This window comes from Phyllosticta citribraziliensis, assembly GCF_038025025.1.
Source record: "Phyllosticta citribraziliensis strain CPC 17464 chromosome Unknown J3D65scaffold_2, whole genome shotgun sequence".
Classification (NCBI taxonomy): Eukaryota; Fungi; Ascomycota; class Dothideomycetes; order Botryosphaeriales; family Phyllostictaceae; genus Phyllosticta; species Phyllosticta citribraziliensis.
Genome location: NW_027117339.1, coordinates 2271591 through 2295315, shown reverse-complemented (window position 1 = coordinate 2295315; position 23725 = coordinate 2271591). Strand labels below are relative to the sequence as shown.

Below are 23725 nucleotides of genomic sequence, written 5' to 3'. Positions count from 1 at the left end.
GTGGCGCGGAGATGTAGACAGGTGGTGCGTAGCTTTGAGGCACACACCAGAGGCTAACTCTGTACGCGACCGACCCGAAGCAAGAAAGCCTTCCGTCCTCTTGTCTCGCAACAGCCGCATGGGACGTGGGTTGTGCCTCAAGAGTATCGCGAAATGACGACGGGGCGTGGCCTGAGTAATGTCGCGAGGTTATCCAGAGTGTCGCTGTCGTCATGCTGCATCGTCAGCGCGGCATCGCAGCATAGGGTAGCGGCCTCAGCTGCTGGGCTCGTCTCCCTGCGCTGCTCCTGCGCGCCGTTGGGATGGTTGTGGTGGTCTCTTTCTGATGGTTGCAGTACCACCCTCCCTACCTTTTGCTGTTGGCTGCATCACAAGATCGAAAAATCAGTCGACCAATCAATCAGCGTTGATTATTTTTTTTATTTTTTTTGTTAGCACCAGTTGTATTCTCCCGGAGAGACAGACATGAGGCTAGGTAGAAAGATGATGCGATTGCAATCACAGTTGCGATGGCGTTGCTATTGGTCTGGTTGCTGGCTGGGTGTCCCTCCTTGGAAAGGATGCCAGACGCGATGCAGCGCCAGGCTCGCAGTAGTGGAACGATGGGTGGTGACATAGCAATGGAAAAATTAGGTGACAGTTTGCGTCGTCTCTCAGGTGAGAAGTGCGGATTGGCGAGAACCAAAGATTGAGGAAAAATACGACACGGGCGATTATCAGGTACCCTAGGTAGATCTAGCAGTTCGCACTACCGTCATTCTTGTCCCCGCGTACCGTACGTCCGTTCGTACGTACGTACTGTGACGGCGGTTCGCTAATGAAGAGGCAGCGATGATCAGGGTCCTGCTGCTGTGGTGGATTCTGTGGAGGAGCTGCACTGCCGCCGCCGCTAAGCCGTGGATGAGGGCCAGTCAAAGCGCCACTGAACTACCCACGCGACGCCACGCCCAGTAGAGCCGTCGACGCCAACCAACGTCTAGCTTTAAAGTAAAGTTACCGGGCAGTCGTCACTTCAGGGCAGCAAAAGCCAAAAGAGATAGAGACGAATATAAGCTCGTGCAATGACGGAGGACAAGAAAGACCCTGGCCTGCGGGCAGCAGGGGTCGCTTGTCGCTTGCTCCCTCCGTCGTCGCCAAACAACACGGTGGAGCAGAAACAGACGAGAGGATGAAACCGCAAAGTGGAAACATCAAGCGCCCACTCACCAAAGTCTTCTCGGTTCACCCCCCTCTCACCCACCCTGTCGAGCTTTTGGCGTGGTACGGATGACCAGGTGCTGAGCCTGCAGCGGCCATGGCAGCAGCAGACTGGCTGGGAGCCCCTCGACCACAACAGCGACTGGGAACCACGTAGAAGCGACTGAGCCAAGCATCAGCGCGCAAAGCCAAGCTCGTCCCTCTGACGCCACTGCGCAGCTGGAGGCGCCGGGCCCGCGACGCCGCTGACGTTGTCGCGCAGCCAGTCGCCGCGACCTCACCTCTGTCGACCTCTGCATCCTCGTCTTTGACTTGGGACGAATTTTGCCAGACTGAAGTCTATTGCTTGCTGTCGCGAAACCCAAGAGTAACTTGCCGTCTGCGAAAATTCTGTTGTCTTTGCATTCTCGTCGCGTAAATCGTATGTCGCATGCTCTCAGACTTTCGGCTCGCTTGTGGCTTTTTTGCGCCATCTGAAGCAAGGCGACTATGGGTCGTGACCTTGGGGGTGGAGGCCTTGCCTGAAGTACAGTGAGTAGCTCGCGTGTTGCCGTCGACCTGACGACAGCGTTTGAGGCGTCTTGGTGTGTTTGTGCATGTGGGCAACGAAAAAGCTTCTCTCTCCGTGCTGACTGCTCTCCCCCGGGCATCCTGGACACAAGCCGTGCGCCGCCGACGGTTCTTCCGCAGTTGGTCGCTTGACCGCCGACGTTGGCAGCGTTTCTTGTGTCGACGTAGTCGTTGGCGACAGCGTGTTTCCGCAGCAGCTGTGACCTAGCAGTTAGGCGACGGGTAGGCATTGAGGTTTGAGGCGGGCGCTATAGGCGCAAGGGGGCGTGGGCCATGCCTGCGGCGTTGCGGCCATGCGTTTTGCATGCATGAGGAAGCAAGGTCGCCGTCGACATGGTGGGCGTCAGGATGTAATGCGCGGCGACTGTTTCGTGACAGGCAGATGGGGTGCGCGTTTGAGGCGGAGCCGAAGGGGAGGGGGTGAGCGAGAAGGAGAGAGAACTGGGACAGATGCATGGCATGGCGTGCAAGAAAGGAGACGAAGAAGAAGCCGAGAAACAAACAAACGACGTCATGCCCATGGAGGGCAATTTCCCAAGTTCAACACCACGGCGTTTTTGTCGTGATGTGATGAGATGAGATGGAGACGGGAGGCAGAGAGACGTGCTCCCGTCACTTGTCCCTTCCTGACCTGACCTCCGCTCCCCAGCCAGTCTCTCTCTCATCAAAAGGCCACCGCACGCCCCCGACAGCAATCTCTTCCCGTCATCGCCCGCCTCGTCCTATTCTGTCCGCAGTCCAATTTCTTCATTTCCTCTTTCGTGCTCTCCGCCCTCCGCTCGGGCCCAGCATTCATCAAATCAATCATCATCACTCATCCAATCGTCAGCATCGCCAGCTCTGATGAGCGAGAGACGCCCGCACCACCGCCTGACCCGATTGACCGGCCGATGTTTGTTTGATCACCATCAACCAAAGTGCCTGGCGACTTCTCCACTCAGCAGCGCACGTCTCTCTTCCTGCGATATGCATGCACGCAGACCCAACCGACCAGTCGGAGCGTCTCCCTGCCCGGCTGAGTACGGATGGGGCAAAGGGGAGTCTGCGTCTTTGATGGGTTCCGCTGAGGTGTTGCTGTCCGCTGCTTTCCGCCGTCCCAAGCCCGCGCACGCCCGCAGTATCCGCGCTGCTTTGCCGTCGATGGCTGCTGTTGTCCGTCCTGTCGACTCGCTTGCACCTCCATCCATCAACCACCCGCCTCCTTCTGCCCCCTCACCGCCCGGCTTGTACACATGCCTTTACCACACGTTGACTCGACTTGACTGCCCGTCCCCACTCCTCATTAAACAAACAAGATAACCCACGGCCGGAGGAGAGCAGCAAAAGTGTATCTAGCGCCAGCCCCCACAGCATCCACCCACACCCACGGTGACGTCGCTGTCGCCATGCCATGATGGGCCGAGCAAAACGCTATTTCAAATTGTGTCCCAAAAGCCCTCATCTTCTCTCCACCTCGCTAGAGAGGCCGAAATCCTCATCCCCCCCTGTCTGTAGCAGGGCAGGCAGTCAGTCCAACATGGCCACAATCTCCAATCATCTCTCTCCATCATTTGCACTCTCTTTTGTCCATACATAGCAACAACGAAACGAAATGAAATAACGCAGAGAAAGAGAGAGAGAGAGATATTTTTCTCACACCCACACCACACGTGCGTGCATCATCCATCGTGGGGGCCAACCATATGGTCCAAACAGAGAGCAGCAGCAGCAGCAGCAGTGGGCAGTGGCAGTGCAGGCAGCATCAATTCAATCCTGAAACAAATCATGGCCCCCGTAGACGCCAACAGTGGACCCAAGCGGCCATGTGCCCGCCTCGATGGCAACAGAGAGGAGCCATGCACTAATGCATGTGATGTGGTGGTGGCGACGGACAGAAAAGAGCCGGTCCGACCCACACGCTCCCACCATCCCATCCACGCGAATGACGGGGAAGAGCCGACATGGATACGAAGAGGGAGAGGAAAAGATGAACGCGCAGCAGCAGCTGTGGTGGTCATGTCGGGCGGCAAGGGGCTGTGGGGGGGGGGGGGGGGGGGGGGGGGGTTTGGGTTTGGTGGATTTTCACTCTCCTTTTACGTGTGCATTGCTTTGCTTCTACTGCCGTCGTTGTAGACGCTGAAACAGTCGAGAATTATTGTTCATGGTATCTTCTTGCATTATATTACGAATAAGCGAGCGTCGTGATGAGCTTACACAGTACAACAGGTGTTTGACGTTCCCTTCGGCCAATAGTGTTGCGGCTTCTCCCCAGCCGTCTTCTTCCCCCCCCAGTTAGTTATAAACGCGTCTCTTGACACTGTAAGCTTTCCATCATTCCCTTCGCCAAGGGTAGTTAGCCAGCCCCGTATAGGCCTATAAAACATGCAACCACCTCTTTTCCCCGTATCGTACAAACAATGTGAAAGGTGACGAATGAAATGCGCGATACACTGCCGCGTAAAGACACAAAGGAAATCGAAAACAAGGAAATACCGGCCCAGCAGCGCCAAGGCTGCCACGAAAAACGAGCGACCGCCGTGAAGCTAGAGACTGCATGTGCGCAGGAACCATAGCCAAAAAAGGAAACAGAAAAATATCCCAGACCACAAGAGGAGCTACTAATACAATGACAAGCTGAAGAGAAGAGGTCTGCAAAAACCCGCTGCACAGGAAATTGGACATGAAACGCCGTGCTCTACTCCAGCCTGAACGCCGGCCATCCTGTACACGGATCGCCGTGATGGTTGGGGCCAAGAAAAAGAGACAGGACCAAAAAAGGGGAAAACCACACCAGGGGTATAAGTAGCGACTGTCTAGAAGATAAAAGTGTTCTCTCCAGCGTCGAGGAAAATCGAGACAACGCAGATATGGTCAACGCGCGCAGTGGAACGTGGCGGGATATCTCGACTGGAAATACAGAAACTGCAACCATTTTGAGCAAAAGAACAAACATCAACAACGGCGGCCATGCGGGATGCAACTTTTGTACGCCTCAAACGTAGTCGAGGTGCTGTTTAGGCGAGCCCGACGTGATTTGGAAGCCGTGGTCACGACTCTTCGGGAGAGGGTTGGTCGCGTTCGCCCTTGTGGACCTTGCGATGTCTCCTGAGATTTGACACGACGGAAAAGTGGCGGCCGCAGCCCTCGACCTCGCAGGCAAAAGCTGTGCAGAGTCAGAAGTGTACGCGAATAGGAAAGGCAGGATCCAACTTACGCTTCTCGCCAGTGTGGCTGTACATGTGCGTCTGCAACGAGCTCGGGCGGGTGAACCTCTTGTCGCAGACCTTGCACTTGTGCTTCTTTTGGGTGCTCGACGACACCTTGGAGCTGAATTGGCCCATCATGGATTGCGGTGCCGGCGGGAGGCTGGTGCCAACCAACGCGGATGGCCTAGGAAGGGTTCTTGAAGACATGTCACCAACAGACTCGGAGGCGGAACTGTAGTCGGTTACGGAGGATTCAGCTACGGACCCGTTGTAGTATGATGGATAGGTGCTGGCGGATGAAATGGACGAGTGGGCCGAGTGAGTTGCCGGGAATCCGTACGAATCGGCCGAGCTACGGGGGTTCTGGCCATAAATGTTCCTGGGCGTAATGTCCTGGCTCATGGCGACCATTCCCCGGCTGGCGTCGAGAGCGTCGTTGAAGCTGGTGCGCTGCGCCTGGTCCGTGTTCATCCTGGAAAAGTCAGTGAGGGAGCTCTGGCGGTGCCTTTGGAGGTCGGGCGGGGCGCTGAGGAAGCTGGTGGAGGAGAGTACTGACGGATGCGAGGAACGGCGGGCCATGTCCTGCTGGTAGGTGTAGGTTGGCGGCGGCCTAGTGGCCGTGGCAGCCGTCGAGTAGTCCATGGAGTACTGAGGAGCCGATGTTGGAGCGTACGTGGGCGCAGTGGGCGAGGCCGAGGCCGCGTATGAAGCTCCGTATGGCCGCGAGGTCATGAGATCTTGGGGCAATTGGAGTGAGTTTTGCGATGCGTACATGCCATCAGAGAGACTAGTACCTGCTCCAAGAGACGTGGGGGCGCTGACGGAGAGATTCGAGTAGGGCATGGAGACGGTGGGGCGGGCAGCCTGCGGGTGGGCAGTGGTGGCGGTGGCGGCCAGGCCAGAGGTGTTGGAGCCAAGAGAAGACGTGGTGGGAAACAGCTGGGGAGGTTGCGCGGGGGCAGAGACCCAAGGGTTGGTGAAGTGAGGAGCGGGATAGCGCATCGAGTCGAAGCCCATGTTGACCTGGGGCTGCTGCCGGTTGTCGACGGCCATTGCCATGTCGAGGTAAGGGTTGAGAAACAGAGGGATGGAGTTGTTGCTGTGGTGTAGCAAGGTGAAACGCAGGTCCAGGGAGGCTTGCGAAACGTGGAGAAGAGTTGCCAGACACAAGCAGCAGTGGAGGGGCGGGATCAGCGAAGCTTTTGAAAGGTGTCAAAGGAGGTGCAGTGGAGGTGCAGTAGGGTGCGGTGGTTGGCGACAGTGGTGACCTGAGCGTTGACGGTGCGGTGCGGTGGAGCGGGATCCTGGGGCAGCAGACGGAGGTGGAGGGCGGACGCAGCGGCGCGACGGGTATGACGACGTTGGAGATTGGACAAGGTTTCAGGAAGAGGCCCTGAATGTGGGGAATGGGCGTCGGAGGACAAAGAGAGTAGTGATTTGTGTGGTTGAGGGTCGAAGACAAGGCCGAGCGGTGGTTGGTGGTTGACGGTAGACGGACACGCAGAGGGCAAGTCGAGCGCAGATCGAGGGCGGCGGCGGCCAGGTGGAGAGGAAGGGGGCAGAAGCGTGGATTTCGGAGAGGAAAATGGAGAATAAAGTAGGAGAGTGGTTGGCGCGGGCCGAGAGGCAGATTGGTGGACAGCTGGCGGAGGCGTGTCGAGGAGAAAGAGAGAGGAGAGGGTTTGGGATGGATGGTGGTGGGCAGTTTGGAGCAGCTGCAGCAGCATATTTCTTACGTCGTCGCAGGTCGCTGATGACATCGTAGGGACCGAGCACAAGCGAGCGCGGCGGGCAGGGAAAACGGAACTGGGCGAGAGGGAGCCAGTGCCAGTGCCAGTGGGCGGGGACCCTGCTGCTGCCATGGTCTGTGCAAGCGCACGGCAGCCGAAGGAGGGGGGGGGGGGGGGGGGGGGGGGGGGCCTGTCCTGGTCGGCTCCATGGCCTGGCTGCCTGCCTGGCTGCCTCTCCTCCACCATCACCTCCCTGCCCGCGCCCCGCCGTCATGGGGCATCCATCCAGGAAGAGAGAGGAGCGGAATTCAAGAGAGAGCGATTCTCGACAAACGTCAATCAATCAATCAATCAATCCATCAATCAACCAAACCAGTGTCATAGTCACCCGTCGTTGACAAGCCCACCTGCAGTGCTGTGTGTGCACTCGGCCCTATGCGTTGGGAACCCCCTCCCCTGGACTCTCAGTTCAGCGTTTGATCATGGAGGCGCCGCCCCCGGTAGCAGTCACGAGCCGTTTAATCTCAATCTCTTAGCTCGAGAGCAGGGGTCAAGGTCGTCCACACGCACCGCACCGCACCGCACCGCCAGGCCAGGTATACCATGGCCGCCCGTGCGCCCAGCCCTGGAATGCCAAGGTCCATGGTCCGGGATGCCTCATTTCGTGCCCTGCCCTGCCCTGCCTTGACTGGCCCTGTCCTGCTGCACACACCACGCTCGCTGCACTGGCCATGGCGGTGTGAGGGCCCAGCTGGAGAGAGCCAGCGCGAGAGTGCCATAGAGACAGCGTTCGACGGCGACAGAGGGAGTCCCGTCGTCGCTGTCAGTCGCTGCTGACGGCCCCACGGTCGCCATGTTCGTCATTTTCAGCCAAGCCCGCCTGCACCATGACGCCACATGCGCCGGGCGCGCGGGCGAGCTGCCGGAAGCTTACCCTCGGCGCTACCGTGCCTACTGCCAAAGCGACATGTCGTCACAGACTCAACTCCAACTGTCCAACTGAACCCACGACTCCGATTCCGCGCGACCCTCGACGATCGCCCCCCAACTTGAGCCTTTGCTGTACGAGTCGCCTGTACTTCTGGGAAAACAACATCCCGAATCCCTGTGGTCCCTGCAGCCAGCAACATGTACCCGTCCGCACTGCGCGAGGCTCAAACAAACCACTCTTCTTGACTCTCTCTCGACCCTCTCCCCTCTTCTGCCGCTAGACGCACGCTGGTCACCATTCGCAGTCGCCATTGGCCCCGAGTCATGCCCCATCCCCAGCTCCACCCATGCGCCCGCCCACCGCCATCCGCAGGCAGGTCAAGCGGCATGCAGCCGGGTGGGCGAGTGGAGTCGGCGACGCCCCAGGGCCCTGCTAGCCTAGCAGTAGCCGCTGCCCGGTGCGTTGCGTTGCGCCTCTTTTTTCCTCCACCACCACCACCACCACCACCTCCTCCTCCTCCTCCTCAGCACCACCAGCACTTTGGCCCTCGCGCCATGCTCTTTGCTCACTAGAGCCTTTGACGCGGTGGGCCGCCGCTCGCCCGATGGATGCTGCATTGGATGCCACCACCCGAACGCACACCACGCCCTGACCTGACCTGACTTGACGAATGGGAGCACCGCCAGCGCAAAATGTCCTGGTTCCACTCCACCTGGCCGCCAACGCCGCCAACGCCGACGCCTTCACCTTGATGGTTCCCTCCTCTCGCCCTCTACACGACCGTCATCCCAGTTTCGCCTATCTGGCCCACGCCAGCGCCACGAGGAGCCGACCGATCTCCCGCCGCTGCTCTTCATGCTGCTTGCTTGATGCGGACGCTGCCAGTCCACAATCCGCTTGTTCCGGAAGGTGCTTGTGCCCAAAGCTCCTCCTTCCTTTCCTGCGAGGCTGCCGGCTGCGCTTCCTTCTGTCAATTGGTTCCTTCGACTCGCCCGTGACCGACCGGCCCGTTTGCTCCCACGACTCGCCCACCCCCGCCTGCCGTAGGTAGGTCTGCACGCCGGCACTGCACGAGCTGCCACTGGCCAAGCAGGGAAGGGAGTCTACTTGTCCTGTGCTGCCCTGCTGTAACCATGCGCTCGGTGCTGCCGCGGTCCGCCCAATCCTGCTTTGCCCGTTTATCAGATTCTTTTACCCTATCTCGTTGCTTGTTGTTCCGCCGCCCGCGCCGCCATCCCGCCCGCCCCAGCAGTCCAGGGACCGCACTTGGACAAGCCGCTGCCACCGTCGCCAGGACGCGTCGTCGTCTGCAGGGAAACGACGCCACTGCCTCTTCGCCTCATGATACCCTCGTGCTCACCCTCTCTCTCAGGCCGCCACCAGGAATTTCTTTTCCATCACGCTGCCTCTACCGGTCACAGGGATGGCGTTGCTTCAACCGCGTCTTCGCTTCTTCGAGAACAAATCTCGGAAACACGACGAGGCCTGCCGGCCCCAGAATGTCGTGATTCGGCCAGCCTTGTGGAAATAGAACAGCCGCCTGATCTCACGGTTGGTGGTGGGTTTGGTGGTTGGTGAGGAGCAGAGGGTCGTGGAAATGCCAACATGCATTGGACGCAGCAAGCTCAGAAAAAAAAAAAAAAAAAAAAAAGGTTGATGCCCGTGTGACGCACTAAGCAATACCCTGCCCGTTGTGTCCAAAAGCAGAAACAATGGATTTTTCCCCCATTGCTCATGCTCGGGAATGGTACTCGAAAATTCTCGCATGGATGGCTGTGGAGAGACAGGGGCAGGGCAAGGCGTGCCTTACCGTACACGACCATCCAAAACAACAAACGTGCAGCCAAAACAAACTTCACAACGCCTCGTCTTGTCCGACGCCTGTCGGCGAGAGCGGACCTTGGCTTGCCAGGCGACGACGTGCCAGCACGTCCGACATGTGAGCCCGTCACGCCAGGCTCCAACAAGGCCGATAGAGTGCTCCGTGCGTGCTAGCTCGCGCTCATTGTTCGGACTGATCCGACGTGTTGGTTAGACGTGTTTTGATAAACACACCATGGCCTTCTCCACTACGCCCGGGCGCTCCATGTCTTGGCCTTGCCCACGCGCCGATCCCATTAGCAGGTCCAATTGACAAATTCCTGCTGGCGGCCCAGCAGGAAAAGCTCATCAAAGCTTTTTTCCGGTCGGGGGGGTAAAGGGGGGAAAGGGCAAGGGCTTGCAACTGGGAAAGGAAAAACCGCTTCTCATTTTGGCCTACGAGCTGCACGCGCGCAGGCTTGCGACTCGTATCGAGGCCCTCTCAAGGCACGGATGCCGATTGGCTCGGACAAGGCTGCGTGCAGCGTGGCAGAAGAGACGAACCGGCCGGCGCGGTGAAGCATGCCTCTCTGGGACGCATATTGCGGGTCAACCGTCGCTCTCCCGAGTCATCGCAGCGCCCAAAGAGAACCAGCGCCTGCCTGCTTTGGCAACGGCTCTGGCTGAATCAGACGTGCTGTGCTGCACCTCGAGTCTGTACACGGGAGGAAGAAGAAAAGGCTGAAAACCTGCATCGCATTCCTCTGCTGCATCGCCGATCCCTGCTGTTGCATTTCCGAGTGAGCGACTTGCTGTGCTGTGCCTCCGTAGCTCGTGCAAGCTGCTACGTCCCAATGCCCATACGCGACCATTTGTCCATGGTCGCTCAAAAATTCTCGAATCGAACGGCGTTGGTTTTCTGGATTCTTGGGACTGCTAGCTTGTGCATACAAGCAATCTTGGCCACCGTCGTGGCGGAGAGAAGCACATGCGACGGAATGAGAGTGTTCAACGCAAGGTGGTGTGTCGTCGAGAGTGGTTCGTTGAAACTCCCTCTCCCTCTTGCATTCCGCGAGTCCCCCAACCCACGTTTCGCTCGCATCCCTCCCATCAAATCGCACTAGCGGACGGCGCTACCGCAAAGCTTGTGCGCGTGTATCGAGCCCCTCTTGGAACACAATGAATGCACTTTGCTCCAGTCCTCCTGTTCGTCGTTGCGCAGAGCTCAGCTTGTGCCTGACCTGCCGTCTTGTTGCGCGCGACGCCACTTACCTGCCGGCAGCGGTCCAACATAGTCTTTCGTCTGTCACCGACTACATTTACGGAACGTGCTCAACCCGCTTCCTACACCTACTCGTCGCTCCTTTCAGGGTCCAAAGCTCGCTCGCTACCGCAGCTTTACGCGCGTACCCATGATCGTCGCCAAAGACGCAAGCCGATGGGCGAGCGGCAGCGCGGATCTGTCCATCAAACGTCGAATCCAGTCCAGAATCCAGATGGCAGCGGGAAGGATGATTTGCCTCTAACGCCTGCCCATCTGCCGCTGTGATCTTCGCCGTTTGGTCTGGCCCTGTGGCGCGTCGTATTCGCTCTATTGATGTGCGTTTGGACGGTACGTACCGTTGTCGTCGCCAGTAGTGATAGTCGTGATGATCATCAGGGCGGCTGGTGCCGACTTGGCGATGCTCTGGATGGACGGTCTGGCCCATGGATTGGGTTGGATAGGTTTGTGCTGCTGCTCGAATTGGTCGAGGGGGTATAAAGCCTCCTCGTCCATGGGGGGTTGTTGTTATCATCGAGTCGCTTGTTTGCTTCGATTTCACGGCAGCAGGAAACTTCTCTGTGTCTATCCCACTCTGTGCGTATATTCGCTGAATGTACCTAGGCGCACTCGCACACAAAAACCCTCGAACAAAGCCTCGAACAAAGACATGCCTCCCATCGACGCAGAAATATCGTCTCAAACACCACAACCCAACAAGCAGGCGGGCATCGTCGCCACGGCGCGTTGAAAGGCTGGCGGGCATCGTGAGTCGTCGTCGTGTTTGAGAATGCGACGCGATGCAACGTGCCCGAAGCGGGTAGAAGCGATCGTGGAGCAAGCCATCAATGTTCGGCGTTGATTAACGGCTTCCGCGTTTGGAAGTGGCGCTGCCGTATGCGGCCGTGTCATGGTGCGGCAGACATGGGAGTTGAGAGTAGGAGAGAGGAGCAATCCCATCCTACCTCACACACTGTCTGTCCCTGTGTAGACCCCTGCGCAATTCAAACATGGCCACAACAGCACCCTGGGTGCGGACGACACTGGGGTGCTCAAACGTCGACTGGCGTTGCAACTCTTTTCAAACTCCCTTTTTCCCACATCGCGAGTGGTTGTGGGCAATGCCGTAGGTACGTCGTGCTAAGGTTAGACACTAAGCCGATTAGCGCCAACTTTAATCGCGGATGGCAGGTTCGGTGTCTACCTTGCCTGTACCTTGGTTGGTGCGCTGTTCCTGAACCACATGGGTAGGGGCGCACGAACGAACCTTGTCTTTACTCCCGTTCTTTGCTCTGTCTGATGGAACTGGGCTGGAGAGATGGACATGAGTGCATTTTTTTGGCGGTTGTGAGGTGCCAGTTGGCAATAGATTGGCACTTCGACCACGACCCGCTCGCGCTGCACAATAACACCTGGCACGTTGCAATTCTTACCGCGCCAACCAACCACTGTCTTGCGCACAAAGGTTCCCAGCCCAATGGCGCAGAAGCCCCTGACCAACCCCGGCTTCCTAATCCCTCTTTCGACGTCGCTCGTCCAGCGGCTGTCCGCCCACTTCCCCTGTCGCGAATATACCTATCTACTTACTGTACCCGTTAGTTGTCCGCTCGCTCCCCTGACGTCCCTGACAGGCATCACAAGGAAGCCCCTGACCCAGCCAGCCAGCCAGCCATTCAGCCTAGAAGGCCACGCACGCACGCACGCACTCCCGCCCGCTCGCATGCGCCGAACAGAGGATGACTGGCGGGCTCGCTGGTAGCAGCCGAGACAGACGTCACCGTCGTCATCGTTGTCGTGGTGGTTGCCCCGACGCGGCGGTTGCTGGCTACCTTGGGTAGGTATGTGCCCGGCCCCCATGCACGTTCGGTCTGCACCAGACGCGCGCGCAGTACATGCATATGTACATGTACATGTATGTACATGCGAGAACCTTGCCGCCTTTCTCTCAGCTCCCACCCCCCACAAATGCTGGCTGGCTGCTTTTTGGTGTGCGTGTGTTGGGTTTCGGCCCCTCTTGCCGTACCTTCCCACTTCAGCAGCGCGTGGTATGGTCGTCCCGCAGGCAGCGCCAGCCGGTGTCGGTTTACTTGTCTCGACTCTTGATGTGTACCGACAAGTGTCTGACTTGACTCTACATGAGCCATCCCCGCGGAAACGCTCACTGCATATGCGTTGGTGGATGGAGGAGCCAGCTGCGACGTTTGCACAGCTACTTTACTCTGTACGCGGTCCGATGCGCGAGTGCCCCGTTTCAGGCGTTGGACACCCTGCCAAGTTGCGTGTACTGGATGCTTTCTTTTTGGTGAGGGCAGACCAATGCCCTTGCATTCATACAAGGAGGGGCACCATGTGAAAGTGATTCTGGCCTCGACGTCCACTGCGTTTTTAGAAGCGCCGCTCTTGTCTTTTGATTCTGGAGCAAACCTGCTCTTGGTCTCGTTTGACAACAGCTTCCTGTATCTCTTGGTGCGCACGTTTTCAGTTTTTGGAGACACCGCTGATTGATGACCCGAGGCATCGCGACTCGGTGATGATGGTTCTCTGCGCAGAGTAGAGGTGATGTACACATGGCTTGTTGGATCTGGGCACTGGCCTGAAGGTACGCTCGCGACAGAGTGATGGAAACCGCAGACTTCCGCAACCAAAAACGTTCGATCTATCTCGTCCCTCAGTCGACCCTGGAAAGTCGGAGTCTTCAGTCTTGGCCATAGCCGAAACCATGCTGGCAAAAAAAAAAAAAAAAAAAAAAAAGCACCACCATGCCAACGTAGAAAGATTGAAGCCGCAGCTTACCAAATGATCATCTTCTTCTCCTTTTTTTTTTTTTTTTTTTTTTTTTTTTGGCTGTCCTTGTCCAGGATAGGAACGTGAAAGAAATAGGCAAGCCGGGGCTGACAAGTAGCGATGAAACTTTTCTGTATGCCCCTGAATTCGTCAAAAATGCGAAAACTTCCAGAGAAGCTCATGATAAACGAGATTGTGGAAATTTAAATAGAATGGAGGCAATAAAGACTTGATTAAAGTGGAATAGAAATTATCAATTGTAGCGGCCAACGCTCTGCGCACCGACTGCAATTCTTTCAGGACGACCCTCTGCGTTATAGGTCTATTAAATCATCCAGCCCATGAATCGAATCACACCGAACCAGCGCAGCACGTGGCTGTTCCCCTTCAACGCCCGCGCAGACCCGCATAGAGATAGTGATAGGAAGACAAGGCCAAGTAGATACACGAACCTCGCCACAAAATGCGACTCGTCATTAATCAGAGCCAAACAACACCGCTAAAGTACGTACAATCGAGAATCGGAATCGGAACGACAGTCTTGACCTCCTTCCGAAACCAACACACCTACCCCGTCGGCTCCGGCACTGCTCCTCTCCTGCCCAGGCCAAAGGTCAGCGCACTGACCAGATTGGCCGGATCGATGTCGAGCGGGAGGGCAGCCGCCGCAGAAGGCGAGGCGGTGGGGTTCGGTTGTGCCGCGGCTGGCGACGGAGCCTGCGCGGCTGTGACGGAGGCCGCCGAGGCGGGAGGTGGAGGAGGTGGTTGCTGCGCTGCTGGCGGCGGAGGTTGCTGTTGATTTGGTGTTTGGTCTCCCCCTTTTCCACCGCCTTGTTGTTGAGGCGGTGGTTGAGGTGGTGCCGTAGAGGCCGCGCTGACAGATGCGGCGCTCACGTTGGCAGGTGGTTGAGCGGGTGGTTGTGGTGAGCCTTGTCCTTGACCTTGTCCTTGACCTTGTTGTGGTGGTGCAGCCGCAGGATCGGTTGTGGGTGCTGGAGGAGGAGGTGGAGGAGGATTCTGGGTTACAGTGACCTGGGAGCAAAATCAATGGAAGCTCCATAAATGACCACGGTCTGCTTACCGTCATTGTCATCATTTGAATATTCGTTGTCGTCAACTGCTTGGTGTAAGGAATTCTGCGACTAGAGAGTTTGAGAAGTGTGGTTCACCTGCTGGGTCACCACTTGGGTCACAGTAAAGTTTTTGGCTGCGGCGACTGGTTGTGCCGCTGGTGTTCTGACGGCCGGTCAGTCGAGACTTCCGCGGCTCAGCAGCCCTCATGATGCTTACACTGTGGCGTTGTTTTTGGCTCTTATTAAATACGGAGCTCTTCCATTTACTGTTCTTCGAACGATATCGGATCCACGTCTCGGGTGTGCCAGGTCTGCTGAAATCTAGGACTCATCAGTGATTTGCTACCGCTTTGAAAGGGAGGACTTACCTCGGGCAGAAGCGTTGCCAACACTGCTAATGTGAATAGACTTATTTGTGCGCAGAGCCGCGTCATGTTGGCACGGTCGGTGTGCGATGGGTATCAAAAAACACTTGCTTGTTAAAAGGGTGAGCGTTACTCAGCCCAGCTGGTGATGAGTGTCAAAAGAAAGGCTAGCAGCAGACAGCTGTTCGAGAAACGCGGCCGGTTTGGCACGGAGAGAAACGTCCGCCTCTTAAAGAATCCAGAGCGCCGAGAGCTATCAGATGGTCGCCAAGCACGGCAATGGAAATATCAGGGCCTTTATCATGTACCGTTCACGACCGCAAAAATCTGGCAGCCTCGTACGACAACTCCAGCCACCCAGGTCGTGATTTGTTTAGAGCCCATCAGTTCGGCAAAGGATTTAAGGTTGTCATGGCTGGGAGCCAATGGCATGTGGTCAAAATCCCAGGCAGCGGTTGCATCACAGTCTCGACGAGTACTTTCTACCTGAAGACGTGACATGCAGCGTCACGAGTTGCGGTCTGAGGTCGAGACGGGTTTCATCGCAGTATGGGGCTACTGCAGGCGCAGAGTGCCGGGCGGTAGCGAAGAACTGATGCTTGAATTTGGCGCAACTTTAAGCGATGAGATCAGTTGGTTCACTAGGATAATGAAAGAGTCGACAGAGTGTCTGAGCGTGGAGCATCAAGATGGCGTTGAAAAAGGGTAGTCGGTTCGCACGGGCCATCCGGGCCGTTGGCGCATCGGCAAGCCGATGGATGGATCGATGGACAGCGATCCCCAGAGCATGTCCAAGCCAACCGAGGCTTGGCTCATCCCTCGACAGCATCCTGTCGTCATGCTTCTCTTCCTCTTGACATCACTTTTCGTGGCTGACTCTTGACGACCCGTTGCTCTTTGTTGTTGTGCTTACATTGATCAGACTCTTAAGACATGAGAGACAGGCATTGCTAGTCACAATCTCAACTTCACAGATCAACCTTCCGCCATGGCCGGCCCCGTCCACGTTCTCGACGACTATTACTTGGCAATCACCTTTCTCATCACCGTCGCCTATCAACTCTTCTTCTTTTCCATAGCATTCACCTTCAAGTTTGACAAGTTGACCGATTTCGCTGGCGGCACCAATTTCGTCGTCCTTGCCATCATCACTCTCGCCTTTGGCGGAGACCGCGACAATGCGCGCCAAATCGTGGCCTCCATTTTCATCATGCTCTGGGGAGCGCGTCTCTCGGGCTTTTTGCTCTTCCGAATCTTGAAGACCGGCAAAGACGACCGCTTCGATGACAAGCGCGACAAGTTCTTTCCCTTTCTCGGCTTCTGGATCTTCCAAATGCTGTAAGCGAACATTGCGATCCTTTCGAAAGCTCACACAACTAACCATGTGCAGTTGGGTGTGGACTGTCTCGTTCCCTGTTACTATCCTCAATTCTCCGAAAGTTACAGCATATCCGCAGCCCAAGTTCGGCACTGGTTGCGATATCGCCGGTGTCATACTCTTCGCCACTGGATTCTTCTGCGAATCCGTCTCCGATGTCCAAAAGTACCGTTTCAGGTCCCGCCACGGAAGCGACGGCTCCATCTGCAATATTGGCCTCTTCCACTACTCCCGCCATCCGAATTATTTTGGCGAAATCTTAATTCAATTCTCGATATTCACCATTGCCGTGGCTCCGGCGGCCAACGGCTATGTTCACGGTGGCGCCCGTGCAGCCCTCTACGCATCCATCTTGGGCCCCATTTTCTTGACGACTTTGCTCATGTTCGTGTCGGGATTGACGCTGCAAGAGCGGCCAGGCGCCAAGAAGCGTTACGAAAAGGGGACTCGCTGGGAAGAGTATTCGCGCTGGCTCAATCGCACGAGCATCTTGTTTCCATTCCCGCCGGCACTTTACGAAAAGATGCCCACGATTTTGAAAAGGACCATCTTCTTGGAATTTCCAATCTTCGTATTTGACCCAGCGAAGCACTCGGACGTCAAAAGACCAGGAGGTGAAGAGTCAGAAAGGTCAGATCAGAGACAGCAAGGGAGTGAGGACGCCGCGTTGTATGTTTGATGATGTTGTGCATTTGGGAAGCTTTGCCCTTTTGCCTTGGGTTTTATTAATTTGATTTTAATGATCCATAGCGTATAAATGACCCCATCCTAATCTCTTTTACTTGGCTGGTCTTGCTACTTGCTCGTGCTCCAATCGACCCGAACGAAAGTCTGTCTCCGTGCTCAAATCAAGAGGCACGCCAATGCGACATGGCTTGTTTGTGTCAACCTGCCCGATTGAGCGTTGATGTCAATGCCGAAAGGCTGCCGCCCTTCTCCGTCAAAATGCGCGTTATCTGCCTGATTTCAATAGATCAGATTGCAAGGCATGTCTCGGCATCCATGTGCGACCAAATTCATGCTCCACATGGAGCCTCCGGACTTAAAGAAGTATGACGGAGGCAGATGAAGCGCTACGGCGGGAGCAGTGTCACGGATGGAAGGAGTATTCGGAACAAAAGGTAGCGGTTTACTTATCTCTGCCTTTTACGGCTACTGGAGAGATGCTCGCAACATACTGCCGTCAACTTCATTCTTCCAAACGGTCTTGCTTTTCTCGTCTTGAATCTCCATGCTCTATATAAAACAGAACGCCCATTTGCTGTGCTAGCATTTTTGACAAAATTACACTCAAGCGACATCAACAAAGGCCCTCTTCTTGCGCCCCTGGTCCGCTGCCTTCTCCTTCTCCTCCACATCCTCCAATCTAGCCACCTTTGTGCCATCCGCCTTCAAGCCGACAAACTTGACCGCCGCCGCATTGAAACCCATCATATCCTTCAGGCCACCAAGCGTGGTTCTCAGATCCTCACGCATGCCCTCAAGCATCGTCTTCAACTCCTTGCTCGCCACGATCTGGCGCTGATGCGTGCGAAGCATGAAAAAGAGGACGCGGCAAACGAGGGGCACGTTCATTTGTCTCCTGACCCAAATGTTGATGAAGCGGAACAGGCCCGGGAGCGTAGAGAACGGCAGCACGAGCAAGGCATCGTGCAGCTGCGCGGCGGGGATCTTGGCCACAGTGTTGAGGACGTGCTGCTCAGCGCTGACACCGCCCAGCGCCATGTACAGCGGATCGCGCTGCGGCGGCGCGAGGTTGACCGACGGGTTAGCGGCGCGTTTGGCTTTCCATTCGCCGACGACCTCCAAGTCCACCAGGCCCAGCTCCAATGCTTCGATGATGCGCTCGCCCGCCGTCAGTGTCGCAATCGTCTGCTTCGTGGCTGCCCCCACTTCACCCTTCTCGCCGTCTTCGCCCGCCTCGCCGTCGGCGTCGAGCGATGTTGCTAGTGTTGATTCGTACAGCTCTTCTAGCTCGCGCTCGCGCTCTTCTTCGAGGAAAATGGGCTCGTCGCTTTGCATCCACACCCGGATGCTCTTATCGTGGGACGCGGTGACGAAGAAATCACCCGTGCGGCTGACGGCCATGGCCCAGATCTCGCCGTGATGACCGTCGAGCTTTTGGATCTGCTCAAACTTATCGCCGTCCCACGTCTTGATGGCGCGGTCCTTGGATGCGCTGAAGAAGAAGTGACCCTCGTCTCGCGAGACTGGGTGCGGGATGAAGGCTACTTGCATAATCGAGTCTTGATGCGCGAAAAACGACTTGTGGCAGTCGCCAAAGTCGAGACCCCAAAGGCGGATGTTCTTGTCGGCGGAGCAGGTCGCGATCAGCTTGCTGTCCGATGATATGGACATGTTGAGCACAGGAAGCTTGTGGCCATAGAGGTTGAGGAATAGCTTTAGCGAGTCGACAAAGAAGACCTTGACCGTGTTGTCGAGCGTTGCGACGGCGAGGAGACGAGAGTCTGCAGAGAAGCAGAGGCTCAAAATGTCATCGTTGACCTTGAGGGTACGAGAGTGGACGAGCTTGAGCTTGGGAGTCGTGCGCTTTGTGCCGGGAATCTCTTCCTGCACGATTTCAAAGTTCCAGAACTTGGCCGTCTTATCTGCGCTTCCGGTCACGACTGACTTGCCATCTGGATGAAGATCGAGGGTCCATATGGCGCCGTCGTGCGCTTGAACAGTGTCTACAAGCTGTGACGACGCAATGTCAAACAGCTCGAGCTCTCCACTCTTTGTGCCGACCACTACAATCTTGTCGCCCGGAAGAAAGGCGCAACAGAGTGCATAGCCGCACTCGAGGGTGCGTAGACAGGTTTGAGTCTTAACGTTCCAAATCTTGAGACTGCCACTCGATGCCGAGGCCAACATCCGGTCATCAGAACTCAAGGCCATGGCGCGAACATCTGTCCTGTGTCCTGGAAGATCTACAGAGTATTGGCGGCTGTACTCTGGCGGTTCTTCCTTTGATGCCTTTTTCGTCTTTTCTTTGGTTGGAATGGTGTAATCTTCCAGGAGGTTGTTAGTGGTGGCCACAAGCAGTTGCAACGCTTTCGACCCTCTTCCAGTCCACTCCACGGACCGCACCTTGCCTCCTGTCCGGACAATGACGTACGGGGTGAAGATGTCGGCTACACCCGCGCTTGCCATGTCGTCGGCGTCGGTCATGTCAACGTCCTCTCCCTTTTCCCTAAGCTTCTCCTTTCTTCTCTTCCTCTTCCTGGCTAGACCCTTTTGCACTTCTTCGTCTGATCTTATTCTCCACAACTCGACGGCCTTTTCTGATCCATGTATCGCGATGTAGTCCAGTCGAGGATGGAAACGGATTCCCAGCGTTCGGTCCTTGCCTTGTCGATGTAACGTACCCCGGTCAATCAAGAACCTTGAATCCGCCATCTCGTCTACCCGCTTCGAGGCTGTCCGGAGACCTTCTTGGTCAATCGCCCAGACCTTGAGCTCGCCATCGTTTCCGGCCGTGATGCATCCGTTGTGGTCGGGGGAAACGCCGAGGGCCCAGCACTCTCCATTAGTCTGGGCGACGTGGGTTTCGATACAGTGCTGGGAGGTGACATCCCAAATCTTTATCAGTGCGTCTTTGCTCGTTGATAGCAGGAAGACCGGTCCGTCGTCCGTGACGGTGGGCATCTCATCCTCGTCGCCGTTCTCGTCAGGGTTGACACGAAGGAAGTGTAGACCGGTAATTTGATCCTTATGACCACGAAGCTTGAATAGACCAACTTCTCCGACAAGATCCCAGACAATAATGTCGGTATCTTTGGAGCCGCTAGCCAACCGCACGCCAGAGTCGTCGAAAGTCAGGTGCGTGACGGCCGATTTGTGTCCATTGAAGCTGATCAAGAGAGACGAGGTCTTCGAGTCCCAGACTCTAATGCTGCCATCTGCGTATCCAACGGCGAAGACATCGGGGTCCGTCTTGCTCTGCGCGATGGCGGTGACTTGAGCAGAACAAGCACGATCGTGCCATCTGCTGAGGAGATCGCCCTTTTTCACGTCCCAGCAGAGCACTTCTTCATTCGCGCCCACGTAGGCATGGCCGGCGCCAGTCAGGCGGTTTGCGCCGGCATCAGGGACCCAGACGGCATTCGAAGTGGCAGAATTTACGACGCCGAAGGTGTGAGAGTGTTCATACTTTCTATTCAGATTAGTCGGGCGCGCGCGACAATGACAGAGGAAAACTTGGAGACGTACACGTATGATTTGACCATTGCGAAGGGTTGGTGACGGAGGCGCGTCTGCAGTCCGAACTTTTTCGAAGCTCCAAGCGACGCGGACTTTTTGGGCGATCCCGCCGCCTTTCCGCCCGCCCCACGTCCGGTCCCAGTCCTTGGCACCCATAGGGCGGACCACCGTCTCCAGCTCAACACGGCTGCCTCATCACCATCCCCGAACCACCCGCCAACGCCTTTGATACCGCAGTTTCGCCCACAATGCTGCTCTTGGACTACCAGAATGTGCTCATTGAGTCGTTGCTGAACGATCGGCTCTCGGGGTGCGGACTTCCCCTGCATTGTCCTCACATAGAGGAGCTAGCCCCCGCGGAGACCGGTGTAGCTAACAAGACTACAGAGGAGCTCCCCCAGCCTCCATCGACCAGATTGTCTCCGACTTTGACGGCGTCACCTTCCATATTTCCACCCCCGAATCCAAGACCAAGATTGTCGTCTCGATAGCCGTACGATGCTTCCAGGAGCTCGTCAAGTACGGAGCGCAGCAGGTGCTCGAGCGCGAATATGGCCCATACATCGTCGCACCAGAATCAGGCTACGACTTTTCGGTGCAAGTGGACTTGGACAATCTGCCTGCGGAGCAAGGTAGTAGCGCCCCTCTGTGGCATTGGATTTGATACTGATCAGCGCGTACAGAGGCTCGGGATGAGCTGGTCCGCAAGATCTCCCTGCTAAAGCGCAATGCCATGGCTGCTCCCTTTGAGCAGGCATTCGACGAGTTTGCCGCTCTTCAAGAAGAAGCGTCCAAGTACACGTCAGAATCTGCACCCCAGGGCGTCCGTGAGGGAGGTGCAGTGCGCGCAATCCACTACCGCGAGGAGGAGGCCATCTACATCAAGGCTGGTCACGACCGAGTGACAGTTATTTTCAGTACTGTCTTCAAAGAGGAGACGGACCGCATCTTTGGCAAAGTCTTCCTTCAGGAGTTTGTGGATGCTCGGAGGAGAGCCATCCAGAACGCTCCCCAGGTCCTGTTCAGGAATGACCCTCCTCTGGAACTCCAAGACCAACCAGAGGTCGCACAAGCCAAGGCAGGCGAAGTCGGCTACATCACTTTCGGTGAGTTGGTTGCAAAAGGACATATTGCTCGTGTGCTAACAAGAGCAGTCCTGTTCCCAAGACACCTGACGATTCAACGCCGCTACGAGGTCATTTCTCATATCCAGACATTCCGTGACTATTTCCACTACCACATCAAGGCGTCCAAGGCCTATATTCACTCGAGGATGAGGAGACGTACTGCAGACTTCCTGCAAGGTAAGAGGGTCACTATTGGAACAGCGAAGGCAAACGCTAATCCAACCAAGTTTTGCGCAGAGCCAGGCCGGAGACGGAAGAGAAGGAGAGAAAGACGGCCAGTGGACGTACCTTCAAGGTCAACTTTTAGTGTGTGCGTAATCAAGCCTGTATGTAGAACAGCTGCACGGAGAGTTGTGGCGTGCCAGGGTGCTGTCGGATCAGGGAGACGCGTTGCATGCGTGTAGGTCGTGGGATGGACACGTCAGGCACGCGCCAGTTGATTTGGACACAGTGACCTGCACCCAGCGTGAAAAGCATCTGGGTCTCTATAGAGCATTCAGTTTCCAACATTCCAGCGACCCCCGTGCCTGTCATACGTCACTGCGCAACCGACCGTGTCTAGGTAACCCCACACCGCCTTCGGCTTCTGACTTGGTCTTAGCGCGCGCGCGCGACAGGTCGTGGAATCGTTACTTGCAGCGCGCAGTGCGCTCAACACAACTTCTTCCTCTCCTTTCCTTCCGCCGCAGTCATGCGGTGGCCCTGGTCGAACAAAGATGACGACCAAGAGGATTTCTTGACCCGGCTGAAACGGGACGACGGCACCATCGACTGGGACAGCGCCTTGACACCGCGAAACCTCGCAACCTCGGTAGCCGCTACCGCGACATCTCTCCTGCTTATTCGGTTCTACAAATCCTACGTCAGGAGGATACCAAGCGTCAACTATATCAAGCCAAAATATTTCCGACGCAAGAGTCTGTTTGGCAGAGTCACCAGAGTTGGCGATGCCGACAACTTTCACCTATTCCACACACCAGGCGGCCGGCTGACGGGCTGGGGTTGGCTGCCGTGGAGAAAGGTCCCAACCAGCAGGGAGGGGCTGCAGTCGAATACCGTACGTCTTGGGGCGACTGCGCTGCATTCATGTCTGACGAGAACACAGATCCATATACGCATAGCAGGTGTTGACGCTCCCGAACTCGCGCATTTCGGCAGACCAGCGCAACCGTACGGCCAAGAAGCCTTCGAATGGCTCAAGAACCACATTCTCGACCGCCGAGTCCGCGCATACATCTATCGTCGTGACCAATATGACCGCGTAGTCGCCACCGTCTTCATTCGGCGGGGCATCTTCCGCAAAGATGTCGGGCTCGAGATGCTCAAGAACGGCCTCGCTACGGTATACGAAGCCAAGACAGGATCCGAGTTTGGGGAGTTTGAGGACAAGTACCGGGCTGCAGAGGCAAAGGCAAAGGCAAAAAAGGTTGGCATGTGGTCTGGACCATCGAAGCTGGCCCAGTTCTTCACCAAGACGAAGAGTTCGAAAGAATTGGAGAGCCCAAGGGCATTCAAAGAGAGGATGAAGGCCATGGAGCAAAAGGCAGGCCAGGAAGAGACCAAGGGAAAGAACGTCAAGGCAAAAGCAAGCAGCAAGAAGTGAGGTGGGGACGGCGAAATGGCAGTTGTGAAGCATACCTACCGGGAAACGCACACGGAACAGGATCGGGCCGGGTCAACAGTCACAGTGCAGACAATTGGGGATGCCCTATAATGATGAGCATGGGGAACGAACTTCGTCGGTGGACCTGGCCTGGAGATCAGCATGGATTGGAGTCAGGGGCGCGATTGGTTTTTTGAGAAGTAAATATTGTAGAGCATGATGTGAAGAATTTGACGACATGGAGGACAAAGTCAAACCCCCCACGGGGTCGGCAGTCGCTGGACCAATGCGTGTAGTAGGTTGGTTAGGTTCCAAGGGACGTCGACGGGAGCATTTCCTGGCAGCGGGCCGCGGACTTGAGAGGGAGGGGACGGCGAGTCCGAAAATCGGGGTCGCCAAAAAATTGTACAAGCTCCCGCCCCCGTCTCTGCCCTCCACAGTCTCGATCCCCATCACAGCGCGCGGACGCTCGGTACGGTAGCATTGAGTCATATGGAGTCGTCTGGCCGGCCGTATTA

The 23725-nt window shown here is 56.4% G+C and overlaps 7 protein-coding genes across 7 annotated transcripts; 3 read left to right on the top strand and 4 right to left on the bottom strand.

Moving 5' to 3' along the window:
• Window positions 1–4793: 4793 nt before the first annotated feature.
• On the bottom strand, window positions 4794–6011 carry J3D65DRAFT_644378 (C2H2 conidiation transcription factor-like protein FlbC; the record flags this gene model as incomplete). The annotated part of the gene is made up of 2 exons (XM_066802147.1): window positions 4794–4909; window positions 4961–6011. 2 exons carry the CDS (start codon window positions 6009–6011, stop codon window positions 4794–4796), a joined length of 1167 nt encoding a protein of 388 aa, XP_066659049.1.
• Window positions 6012–10042: 4031 nt separating this feature from the next.
• On the bottom strand, window positions 10043–11190 carry J3D65DRAFT_600469 (uncharacterized protein; the record flags this gene model as incomplete). Its single annotated transcript, XM_066797971.1, has 4 exons — window positions 10043–10546; window positions 10686–10726; window positions 10768–10983; window positions 11034–11190. 4 exons carry the CDS (start codon window positions 11188–11190, stop codon window positions 10043–10045), a joined length of 918 nt encoding a protein of 305 aa, XP_066659048.1.
• Window positions 11191–13880: 2690 nt separating this feature from the next.
• Window positions 13881–15070, bottom strand: J3D65DRAFT_227698 (uncharacterized protein). The gene is made up of 4 exons (XM_066794646.1): window positions 14900–15070; window positions 14749–14852; window positions 14628–14694; window positions 13881–14575 (listed from the first exon to the last, which is right to left on the bottom strand). The coding sequence occupies exons 1-4, from the start codon at window positions 14963–14965 to the stop codon at window positions 13958–13960; spliced, it is 855 nt and encodes a 284-aa protein (XP_066659047.1). The 5' UTR covers window positions 14966–15070; the 3' UTR covers window positions 13881–13957.
• A 627-nt stretch (window positions 15071–15697) lies between these two features.
• J3D65DRAFT_674561 (uncharacterized protein) lies at window positions 15698–17043 on the top strand. The gene is made up of 2 exons (XM_066803555.1): window positions 15698–16234; window positions 16287–17043. The coding sequence occupies exons 1-2, from the start codon at window positions 15885–15887 to the stop codon at window positions 16951–16953; spliced, it is 1017 nt and encodes a 338-aa protein (XP_066659046.1). The 5' UTR covers window positions 15698–15884; the 3' UTR covers window positions 16954–17043.
• A 340-nt stretch (window positions 17044–17383) lies between these two features.
• J3D65DRAFT_566314 (WD40-repeat-containing domain protein) lies at window positions 17384–20534 on the bottom strand. Its single transcript, XM_066797603.1, has 2 exons — window positions 20487–20534; window positions 17384–20430 (listed from the first exon to the last, which is right to left on the bottom strand). Exons 1-2 carry the CDS (start codon window positions 20501–20503, stop codon window positions 17565–17567), a joined length of 2883 nt encoding a protein of 960 aa, XP_066659045.1. The 5' UTR covers window positions 20504–20534; the 3' UTR covers window positions 17384–17564.
• Window positions 20535–20620: 86 nt separating this feature from the next.
• J3D65DRAFT_614824 (Arp2/3 complex, 34 kd subunit p34-Arc-domain-containing protein) lies at window positions 20621–22121 on the top strand. The gene is made up of 5 exons (XM_066799258.1): window positions 20621–20787; window positions 20865–21109; window positions 21161–21583; window positions 21632–21781; window positions 21832–22121. Exons 1-5 carry the CDS (start codon window positions 20726–20728, stop codon window positions 21909–21911), a joined length of 960 nt encoding a protein of 319 aa, XP_066659044.1. The 5' UTR covers window positions 20621–20725; the 3' UTR covers window positions 21912–22121.
• J3D65DRAFT_227646 (uncharacterized protein) lies at window positions 22024–23260 on the top strand. Its single transcript, XM_066794645.1, has 2 exons — window positions 22024–22661; window positions 22710–23260. Exons 1-2 carry the CDS (start codon window positions 22296–22298, stop codon window positions 23205–23207), a joined length of 864 nt encoding a protein of 287 aa, XP_066659043.1. The 5' UTR covers window positions 22024–22295; the 3' UTR covers window positions 23208–23260.
• Window positions 23261–23725: the final 465 nt, after the last annotated feature.

Coding starts and splice junctions, on each gene's coding strand:
- J3D65DRAFT_227698 (XM_066794646.1), bottom strand. CDS start 14,965: ATGACGCGGCTCTGCGCACAAATAAGTCTATTCACATTAGCAGTGTTG. Junction 14,853..14,899: donor TGGCAACGCTTCTGCCCGAG/GTAAGTCCTCCC, acceptor GATGAGTCCTAG/ATTTCAGCAGACCTGGCACA. Junction 14,576..14,627: donor CCCAAGTGGTGACCCAGCAG/GTGAACCACACT, acceptor TACACCAAGCAG/TTGACGACAACGAATATTCA.
- J3D65DRAFT_674561 (XM_066803555.1), top strand. CDS start 15,885: ATGGCCGGCCCCGTCCACGTTCTCGACGACTATTACTTGGCAATCACC. Junction 16,235..16,286: donor TTCTGGATCTTCCAAATGCT/GTAAGCGAACAT, acceptor AACCATGTGCAG/TTGGGTGTGGACTGTCTCGT.
- J3D65DRAFT_614824 (XM_066799258.1), top strand. CDS start 20,726: ATGCTGCTCTTGGACTACCAGAATGTGCTCATTGAGTCGTTGCTGAAC. Junction 21,110..21,160: donor CAATCTGCCTGCGGAGCAAG/GTAGTAGCGCCC, acceptor CAGCGCGTACAG/AGGCTCGGGATGAGCTGGTC. Junction 21,584..21,631: donor AGTCGGCTACATCACTTTCG/GTGAGTTGGTTG, acceptor TAACAAGAGCAG/TCCTGTTCCCAAGACACCTG.
- J3D65DRAFT_227646 (XM_066794645.1), top strand. CDS start 22,296: ATGCGGTGGCCCTGGTCGAACAAAGATGACGACCAAGAGGATTTCTTG. Junction 22,662..22,709: donor AGGGGCTGCAGTCGAATACC/GTACGTCTTGGG, acceptor ACGAGAACACAG/ATCCATATACGCATAGCAGG.